This window comes from Cariama cristata, unplaced genomic scaffold, assembly GCF_000690535.1.
Source record: "Cariama cristata isolate BGI_N322 unplaced genomic scaffold, ASM69053v1 scaffold43098, whole genome shotgun sequence".
Taxonomy (NCBI): domain Eukaryota; kingdom Metazoa; phylum Chordata; class Aves; order Cariamiformes; family Cariamidae; genus Cariama; species Cariama cristata.
The window spans coordinates 63,085-73,957 of record NW_009632504.1 but is presented as its reverse complement, the minus strand read 5'-3'; the positions used below and the strand labels follow the sequence as shown (position 1 = coordinate 73,957).

The 10,873-nt window shown below is 39.5% G+C and overlaps 1 protein-coding gene across 1 annotated transcript; it reads left to right on the top strand.

The window, feature by feature from the left end:
* The first annotated feature begins 98 nt into the window (after positions 1 to 98).
* Positions 99 to 7,523, top strand: MRPL22 (mitochondrial ribosomal protein L22). The gene is made up of 7 exons (XM_009706361.1): positions 99 to 132; positions 210 to 255; positions 2,323 to 2,458; positions 4,429 to 4,494; positions 5,019 to 5,096; positions 5,929 to 5,998; positions 7,230 to 7,523. The coding sequence occupies exons 1-7, from the start codon at positions 105 to 107 to the stop codon at positions 7,439 to 7,441; spliced, it is 636 nt and encodes a 211-aa protein (XP_009704663.1). The 5' UTR covers positions 99 to 104; the 3' UTR covers positions 7,442 to 7,523.
* Positions 7,524 to 10,873: the final 3,350 nt, after the last annotated feature.

Below are 10,873 nucleotides of genomic sequence, written 5' to 3'. Positions count from 1 at the left end.
GGGCGCTGCTGCCAAGCGTCTCGCACGCCGTCGCAAACCGTCGCAAATAATGCGCCTCGCCGTGCGCGCGCCGAGAGCGCCTGCCGTGAAGCGAGGCGGGGAAGATGGCGGCGCGGTGGGCGATTGGCGCGGGTAAGTCTGAGGGGACGGAGTGGAGCGCTGGTCTCGGGAGGTTTCGCCTGCTTATTCCTTGTGCTGCTTCCTTTCAGGTAGTGCCTGGGTGTGCGGTCTCCTCGGCTGGGCGCGGCCGGAGAGGTGAGTCTGGTTCTGCCCTGCGCTTGGAGCAGGCCCGCCCCTCCGGGGAGCGGGGCATGGCCCGCCTCCCTCAGGGAGTCCCCGGGGTTGGAGGCCTGGGTTGCTTGGCTCGGCCTTCTTGCTGCTGCTTATTCCTTGTGCTGCTTCCTTTCAGGTAGTGCCTGGGTGTGCGGTCTCCTCGGCTGGGCGCGGCCGGAGAGGTGAGTCTGGTTCTGCCCTGCGCTTGGAGCAGGCCCGCCCCTCCGGGGAGCGGGGCATGGCCCGCCTCCCTCAGGGAGTCCCCGGGGTTGGAGGCCTGGGTTGCTTGGCTCGGCCTTCTTGCTGGCTTCTCACCCCGTCCCGGAGCTGTGGGGAACAGGTCACTCCGTACTTGCGTAGTGACTTTCTGTGTACTTGGAGATAGGCATGATGGGGGTGTCTCTCTTTCTTTCCTGACCCCTTTCTGTCGGGCATCCTGATTTCCTTCGGCTTTATGGTGTAGGTCGCAATAACGTAGTACTTGTTGCTAGTCATAGTTTTTCTGTAGTTGCTGATCTTTCTCCTCAGTTTGGAGGAATGGCACAGTTGTGCTAGGGGAGTATTGGTCACTGTTGACTGCAACCCTGACTTCAGAAGACAGGCTGATGTGGATTCTCAAAAATGTAGAGCTTTGGTCAGTGCTAGCGCCTGTGGAGGCGTCACTGAAGGAAGAAGAAATAGGCTTATGTTGTCTGTGCTTTGCTTAGTGCCTTGCAGCTGAACAGAGTTACATGATAATTATTTGTTTTACTCAGTTCTTCCAGTCTGTATGTCTCCTACTTGCTGCTTATGCATGATTCTTTCTAGAAAGGTTCTCGGCTTTTTTCTTTCCTGTTTCCCTTACTTACCTGTATATAATATATTTCTGTTTGTTGCTTGTCACTGTTTTCTTTTGGTTACGATGTGTTTGTGTCCTCTTTCTTCTGCTAAAGTTATGATGAATAGAGTTGTTCTTCACATGAGGTTGGATTACCTTAAAATAGAGGGAATGTAAGATTCCTTAGTTTGTCAAATATTTTAATGTGTTCTGCTAATACCAGGAAGACAATACTTAGGTCATTACTGTTTAAGTTGTTAAATTACAAAATTATATTAATATGCTTGTCAAATATTTTCGTGTATTAACCGATGATACTATGTCTGGTGATGATGAATTGTTGTCTTGATAAGTGAAGTTGTTAAGTATTAAGCAAATAAACTGGTTTTGGTAAATAGCAGAAAAAATATTCCGTAACATTTGAATTTGTATATTATGCTACCCCCTACCGATAGGATGTGAAAGCTTTAATGTGTACAGTGCCTTCTTGAAACTAATCAATGTGTTCTGTTTGCCAGTCATTTTTAAATGCTTTGCACAGTTTGGCTACCCGTATGAAGCTGTTCAGGCCTTAGTAAAACTTGCAACATCTGGTCTTGAACGCATCTGTTTCTTGTAGTTATGAGTGGCTGCCTGCTACTGCTTTGTCTAGTCAGCAGGGGGCAAAATGTAGCTTGGTTTTTCTGAACGAGATGAGTGAACTGACTGAAAACCAGAGTTTTTTTGCTGTCGGCTGTCTTATATTGACTTGATTGCATTTTGAAAGTAGCTTAGAATATCTTTCCTTTCAAATTTGAGAATGCTCATAGTCTTCTAATACTTTGATACTCATTCTCTTGAAAACCTAGAAACTTTTACTGCTGAAAATGTTGTTGGTAAAAGTTAAATAAGTATTGGCAAGTCTTGGAAAAAATATAAATTCTTTGTGTGAGTAATGAACTTCACAGAAGAACAAAGAGATGATTGTGTCTTTGTGTGATGATCTGCGGACACTTAATGTGTAATCTCATGCTATACTAATGTCGCTTATAGTTCATGGTTTGCTTTAGGAAGCTTGAGGCTTCTTGTTGAATTAAAAAGCCCTTTCAACTTAAGCTACAGACGACTTTAAGTTTTATTTTGTGAGTAGTCAAATGTGTCATTTCTCTCTATCAAGACAAGTAGGTTCACAATTTTCGAGATAAACTGGGCAGGTTGTGTTCAGCAACAAAGACTGTGGTCTTGTCTTGCAGGTGGCTAGCATCTGGTAGCCTTCTTCCTCTGTCATGCATCCACACAAGCACGTCTCTGCAGAAATTTGGGAAGTGGGAGAAAAAGAACAGGATTGTTTACCCTCCCCAGCTGCCTGGCGAACCTCGCAGACCAGCTGTAAGGATACACCTGTGAATTTCCTTACCTGTTTATGTTTGGCAGTTTCTGAACAGGTTGTCACTGTTTCTGGGTGACTCTGCAATTTTGATAGCTTACTCATTTGTTAGTTAAGATTTTAGTCAGTTTGGCATATTTATATTGTAAAAGCTAACATCACTTTGAATGTTTTCCATTTCTAAAATATATTGGAGCTTCAAGTTCCTTGTAGTTGATCACCTGCCTAATATGTGATGAAAACTCCAAAGGGTCCATCATCTTTTTGTGGAAGTCTCTGAACTACAAGGAGGTAGAAGTTACCAAGCATGTATAGTTATACACTTGTTCTGTTTGTACAGACAATAAATAACTAGAGAAAAACATGATTATATTGTTGCTTATGTGCACAAAGATTTAAATGTAACTTTCTTTGAGTAGAGGAACTAGTGGTGCCTGTTTGATGTAGGTACAATAGAGTGCATGCTCTTTTCATTTCTTAATTTCTCTGCATTATAGATTCTCTGAGATCTGATAACATGTTCCCTCTTGCTGTGGCCTCCCCTTAATGAAGCTATTCAGAGGTGGTTTTCTGTCATAGCGGTTGCTTGAAATGTTTAATATGGACTGAGAGGTTCTAAAGTTATGTGGGGAGGGACATGTGAGTTGGATGTGGGCATATGATTGCAGGAAGTTTTTTTTCCTTAGGAAACCATGTACTGTACAGTGGGGTTGTTTCTTCAGTCTGTTGCACAATAACTGGTGTTTTACCAAGCCATAAACTGAAGCAAAGATTCTAAAATCCTTTTGTTACCTGTGTGCTCTATGTAAGGCCTTCTACTGGCTGTTCAAGACAACTTTTGAAAAAGTCAGCATAAGTGACATAGTCAATTTTTTAAATGCAGTTATAAAAGATTAGTTTTTGATAACAGCAGGTTTTTGTCTGTTTCTCCCTGTCCCCCCTTATTGATCGTTTTATAAAACTGGGAGGTACAGTTAAATGTGAACAAAAGCAAGCCTCTTAATTTAAGTTGTGCATGAAAACTTAGTGTTGTGTATTTGATCACTGAAGGGACTAATCAGTGCTGCTTTCTCTGCAGCACAACCTGGGAGAATTTTAGGTTAATTTTTCAGTATTTCCTCACTTTGAAACTCATATTTTGGAATTCCATTTTTGTAATTTTTCTTCATTGGGAATTAATGTGTTGTGGCCTCTGTCAAGCATACTGCTCAGCGAAGTAACGTATTTGCATCTCAAAAGAATAGCTTGGTTGGTTTTTTTGACATGTGCTTTTGTGGGCCATGAGCGTTCATGGCTTCTGTGAACGTTATGGCCTAGGACGTGGAAATTCATGCTATGTACTGTGCTGACTAATGCAATGTATGTGAAAATGCAGTTACCGACCAACTTGCTTATTAAATTAGTTTTTTACCTGTTTTTAAAGAATGCCATCTCTTTCAAATTTGTATTGAAGTTAAATTTTACTAGCTAGTTTTGGTCCCTGTTAGTACAGTAACAATGTTAAATGTGTCTTTGGAGACAGTGCTTCACGTCAATCAAACTTGAAACCCTCTTCACTTCTGAAGAGCTAATTAAGTTCTGGTAATATTGTTCAGTTGCTATCCCAGTAAGTTAACTTGACAGTAGGGTAATATTTTTCAAGACTGAATGGGCATGTCAGTCTTAGACTGCTCCAAAAGGTAGTGAGGAAGAAAGGAAAAGATGATGAAAAATCTTCTTATCCTTTTCAGGGGCTTCTGTTTAATACAATCTTACAAGAATTAGTTTATAAAATTTTCTGTATGTAAGCGACTTTTTTTTTAATGATTTCAGTTTCAAATGTATGCCTGATTTGGTATGTTCATGGTATAGTAGGGGGAGTCATGCTTATTTTATTCCTAGTAAGAAAATAGATTGTGGAGCAGACATGCATGCTCTGTTGTTTTCACAAAAAAATTACTGATCCTCTAACTTTTTTTTTTTTTGCATCTAGGAAATATATCACTGTCGGAGGGAAATAAAATATAGCAAAGATAAGATGTGGTATCTGGCAAAACTGGTAAGCAAAAAATTCTTTGTGTACTGTATTTGTTAGAACACAAGATTTAATTCCTGTATTTGCTTTAACAGTCTAGTTAAATCACAGTCTAATAAGCATCTTCATGATAGAGTCCTGGGGAAGAGCATGCATATGTGCAGGGGAACAGGTTTTTGTAGTTTGGTTTAGCTGCTTCATCCTACTATGTTCTCAATTGTGTACCTAGGATCATATGCAGATTATGCACTGTGGAAGAATTTTCATATTGTTTTCTGCCTAGTAGTAGATGGCAAGGTGAATTTTGAAGGATAGTAATGGGCTGTTTTTCTATTTAAGAAAAAAATTGGAATGTTTTACCAAGATTTATTCAATATTTAGCTCAGAAGTTCTATATATAAGATAATACATTGACGAAATGGTAATTAAGGAAACCAAAGTCTTTGCTTTGCTCTTTACAACAGCAAAACTATTTAAAAACTGTCTCCTGAACAGGAGAAGGGAAATACTTTTAATTGCAGAAGTTAACTGTAACATTTTGGTTGCAGATAAAAGGAATGTCCATTGATCAAGCTCTTGCTCAGTTGGAATTTAATGATAAAAAGGGAGCAAAGGTGATCAAAGAGGTATGTACTAGTATACTTTAACACTCCTAGTTTCAAGAAAACTTTAAAATCAATACCTATCACCAGCAGTTTGGAGATGTTTCTATGTGCTTTTCTGTGTTTCTGTGGAGCACATTCAAACAACATATTTTTGTAGCAGTCATGTAATGTTGTGGTTTATGAATATGCCGAGGTCACTTGTGCTGGCTGTTTTAACTTGTAATGATAATAATTACATGAGTGCCCTCTCTAACAATGCTTGCTGTTAAGTTCATGGTAAATAATGCAGAATCCTTGTCACTTAATGGCTGCTACATCTATGTGCTTTGGTTTTTAAAATTGTAAGAGATGAAGGATATCATCAGGGAAGGGACTGAGTTCTGTAAAGGGATGAAAGCTTTTCATACACTGTAGTTGTCAGGAGTCTCAAATGACTAATTTTCTTGGCCACAGCATTGATTTCTGACATAATAAGGACAAAGAAGTATCCTGTATTAGCTGGAAATACTGAATGGTCTAGGTTAATTTTGCCCACCTTGGAATTTGTTTCTAGTCTGATGTCTAATTAGACAAAGGTCCATGGATAGAAGGCTGACGAATGCTGGTGGGAACCATCTTTTCCACTCCCTTTCCTCCCCAAAGATGTAATAAAGTTGTCCTGAAGCTTTTTCAGTCTGTATGCAAAGAACATACTTATGTAAAAGATGTTTGTCTTTTAACAGTTTTGATCTCTATAGAATACTTTTTCTGTAACTGACTTAAACTTACAATTTCTTCCATCTTCTCTAGAGATAAGAAATAGCATTGCTTAAATTCCTACTCAGTATTTCCATTTCTTTTCATTTTGTTACAGGTTCTGTTAGAAGCACAGGAAATGGCAGTAAGAAATCACAATGTGGAATTCAAATCAAATTTACATATAGGTACATTATTTTTTCTTATTTTAGTGCAAAAAAGTCATCCTACTCTATGAAAAAGTTTTATCCTTAATAAGGTTTTGTTGCTTCAAATCAGCAGAAGTGAATAGAGGATAGTTTCTAGTAAAATTACTTTTAGCAAAACATGAAAGGCGTGCGCTTCTAACTTGCAGCACAACTGAAGTTAGTGCGGTTGTTGAGCCTTCATGCATCAGGTTGTTATAGTTAGTGTCTGACTGGTGTTCTGGCATCTGCTAAATGCATTGTTTTTAAGATGCATTCATCTGAGAGTGGAATTTCTGCTCCCTATGTGAACAGAAAGTCCTGAAGAGGAAGATGTTTGACATGATTATGGAAGACTAGATAACAAGAAGCAAACTGTTATTACTTTTTAATGTTGCGAGCGAACATAGATGCTGGAAGCTTTGTCCATGGCTGGTACTACTAGATTTGCAGGATCAGAGTCTAAACTTCTGTTAGAATCAGTATAAATGAACATTGACAGTAGACTTCTTGATAAAAAGGCTTTGTTATAGATGATTACAGGATAAGCTGGTAATAACTACAGCACTTTCTTGCCTAGAGGAGTGTTAGAAATGTTTACTTGTAGGTGTTTTTAGACTCAAAGAAAAAAATTCCCATTTTGGCAAATACAGTATGAATGTTACTAAGCTGACCTTATAAGCTTAAAGTAACCTGGATTGTAGAGCAGATTTGATTAGAATTCTTTGGAGCCTTCCAGGCCTTTGCCATAAGAAGGTTTATCTGCTAGTGCTGGACTATGATGAAATAGTAGATAATGAAAATACCTATGATGAATGCAATAAAGGGAGAAAGGAGGGAAAATGAAGTCTGTAAGACTTCTACAGGAATTCTTGAGACAAACTACTGAAAAGCAGTGGAATTAATACCATCTTCAGAAGAACTGTGTAATCTAGTAAGTGCTCAGTGTAGCTTCCTTTGGATTTGTCCTTTACTACATATTTATCTTTGCATGCGTGCTTTCCAAATTCAGCTTTTTGGTGATACTGACGTGTATTAATTCAACTCACGGGTTCCTCTATTGCAGTAATCTGCTAAATGTAACTGAAGAAAGATGGAGGAGAGAACCCTGAGTAGAATTACCTTTTCATATACCATCATGAAAAATACACTGGCAAGACAGTGTTTCAGTTGCAGATGTGTAGTAGTTTATTCTTGACTGAATAGTCTTCTCTCCCTGACCTTTTTCCTTCAGCTGAGTCAATGACGGGCAGAGGCCGCTATGTGAAGCGGATTCGTTACCACGGCAAAGGCATGTTTGGCATCATGAAAATCGTCAGGTGCCATTACTTTGTGAAGTTGGTGGAAGGTCCTCCTCCTCCTCCAGAGCCACCAAGGACTGGTTTTGACCAAGCAAAAGAATATGTGGAGCAGCTGCGGAGTAGAACCCTTGTGAATACACTGTGACAAACTTTTGTAACTATATAGATATTTCTTGTTTGAGAATGTAATTATGTAAAAGAATAATTAAAATAATGTTTCAGTTATATCTTTGGTGCTGCTGGAGCTGGATGATCATAGGCTTTTTTTTTCTTACTTGTCAAGCCATAGGTATGGAAAAATCTTGGAAAGCAGCAACAGATGTTACTTTTTCTCAGTTACTTGGACCACAGCATTCAAGTTCTACCCTGGACTATCAAATCTAGAACATACAGTGCTGTTACAAAGCTTGTAAGGAATGTGGTTGTCCTCAAATTCATGCAGCAGTCTCCATTATGTGTGGTTGGGTCTTCTATTGTAAAAATATGTGCTTGACAGTCACATTGCAAGGTCAAGACTTGGACTACAACTGCTAAAATTTGACATCTTAAAGTACCTACAACAGTGGAACAAAACAAGTAACAATAATAGTTGAGATTATCAGGCATCAATTTATGGTTTCTTTATCTGGGCTGTAATGCTCTTTCCTTACAGCCTCTGTGCATCTTAGGTGTTGTATCTGGGACTGGGGAATAAAAAAAAAATCATTCAAAGGTCAGTTTTCGGCAGTCGGTAGGTGGCAATAGTTAGTTAGTCAGAGAGGAACTGGCAGTGAAAACTTACAGCATGTTGAAACTCTGTTCTTGATTCTGACCATGGCATTAATACTCTGATATGTGTATGGAGTTCAGGCTGTTCTCTGTGGAAGCTCAGTGTGGGTAACAGGCATAATATGGAGAAAAGCTTACCTTGGTGAAGAGTGAACTAGTTATTCTGCATTGTCTGGAAACCAATTGCTTTTGTAATATTGAAGCAAGTAAAATGCTTTGTGGATTTAATATGAAATGGTTTGTTGCATATACAAATCAGGCTTTCAGTTCTCTGAAAACAACCCCATTTTTATCATTACTTCTTTGAAGAGAAAAAGACTGAGGTCAATAGGGGGAATTTCACTTCACCCACTCAAATTTTTAATTCGGATCACCAGAGACTATGAGCATCAGCATAAAAAGAGAATGTGTCGTTGCTTGTTTATGGAAATGTCTGATATTTAGACCTTTCTTTTTCATTCTGGGAACATTAGAATGGGAGATAAATTACTTACCTCATTTGGGTCTTTTTACCACACCAACCTAGTGGTAACCTTTCTTACATCTGTTTACTTTGATCAGTACTTGAATGCTGGCAAAGGGACAGTTCCTATAAGGAAACAAATTGTCTTTGTTGTCTTAATGAAGGTGGCATACAGCTCTTTCTTTTGACTACCAAAGAAATGGTCTCATGATGTTAAAGAATGTTAGGGGATTGTGAAGTTACACAAGAAGTGCATGCATAGCTCAATACTGTTAATCGGTGCTTATTTGCAGTCTGTTTTTCTGCAGTGCACTTGCAGATGCATTACTTGCTTTAAAGCCACAATTTAGTAACTTTTGTCTGAAAGGTGTGTTCCTGATAAAACTCTCTCTCTGTAGTCTGTGATGTGTGTTTGAAGAACCGTTTCTGGTGTGCTATGATAAACAGCTGTGCTTTGCTCTGGCAGCTGCTGTTAAACTCTTTTGTCATACTTGAATGTCTTGCAAGTTGTAGCAAACTTGAATGACTTAAATCTTTTTTGGAGTCAGTGACCTCGGAGAAGACAAAAAAATCGCAAAAATAATCCAAGCTTAATAAGCGCTTGTCATCTAAGCATGTAAACCTGGCTTCTAGATATTTTATTCCAGTACCTGTTTGTCCTGCATGCTGCAGATTTTCCTTCAGATCCCTTCTGGACCTTCAGAAAAGGTTGTATCCTTAGAGATATCATTGCTCTAGTTATGAATCTGCAGATGGGGAGAGAAGTGAGAATGTGACTGATGTCTTTTCTAGCCTCTTTATGATGCAGCAGGTGGCCCTGACACTCTTTAAATAAACAGACCTGGGCTTTTAAAATTTTTCAGTCAAAAAGCAAGGTAGTTGTTTGTCATTCTTGTTTTCTTTCTCAAAACAGTAAGTGGGAAGACTCTTTGGACATGCTTTTCAGCATGCCTCTTATTCTTCTTTCCTGCCTTTTTAAAGATCTGTAACCCATAGTGGATCCTTATGGTGTTGGCTATGGAAGCTCCACAGCTGTGTCTGTAACGGTACAATGATGGGAGATGTGATGAGATGAGGGGCTTGAGCTGGCTTGATCCCTGCCTTTCACTGGTAGGACAGTAAGAGTGTCTGAAGTGGTTTCTGTGATGGGTGCATCAGAACACTGGTGTGGGAACTTGCCTGAACCTTTTTAAAATTCAGTAAGATCCAGTGATAAAGCTTTATACTGTTCAAGTTCTATATATAAATAAAATTGGGAGTTTTTGATTCTACTGTGCTTTCTTGGTAATTAGTACATCTACACTTCAGTGAGATATCCGATATGGATTCAGACAGAAAATTCTGTGCTAACTGCAACAGGTCTTTAGCAGAAGATGGTCATTTATTACTGTGACCTCCCATAAAAGCACATTCTTAAATGAGCTGTCACTGGAAGGGAGGGAGAGAGGCAACTAGGCCTCTGCTTGATGCTAATTTTATTAGTAACGTCTGGGGGCAGAGTAAACTCACCACTTGTGTGTGTATGTGCTGATGTTACAGAAACTGGAGAAGGAGCAAGTATGCGTGAAGGTGTAGTAAGGCTTCAGGGAAATCTGAGGAGAGCAGGACTGTGAGCTGTGCTCAGCAATGTGAGATTTAATGGAGGAAAACTTAAAAACCTGCTGTTGAGCTTATTCATAAACATTTTAAGGTATCCAGTGAGAAAGTCCAAGTACTTTGGTCAGACAGCCTGGTGTCTTTTTAGATGTGCGTGTGTTTGTTTTTTTTTTCCTTTTTAAAACTCCTGGGCAGTTACTGAAGAGGTAGTTCATCAAAGGTAGAGTAAGGAAAGACTCATGAATATAGTTATAAAGTGGTAAATGTGAGTGTGATAGGCAATGACTGGACAGTTAGGCATCTCTGATCCTGATCAGGTCTGTACTGGGAATTGCTGTTGTGAGGTAGACTGCATTAGAACTTGGGTGGTACGTGGGCACAGACAGGCACGTTCTGCCCAGTGCTTCAGCTGTGATGCTGTACCTGGCGTGCACTTGACTAAACCAAGGTCACATGGCAGAAATCTTCTGATTGCCCCTGTCTGCACGAATGGGAGGTGTATAACAGTACTGCCACTGCTGCATTGCGGGGTTGCTTGGGAAATCCTTCAGTCACTGGAGTGAAGGAACAACAGGAATCACTGTTTGATTTTCGAAAATCACTGTTTGCTACAAAAATTCACTGCTAGGATGCTAGAAAGACATTTGCAAACAGAATTCTCCCTTAGATGGAAATAAGGTTACTCATAATATCCTCAATGAACCGTAGAAACAAAGTGTGACATTCTTTACCACGTGAGCTATAGTCCTG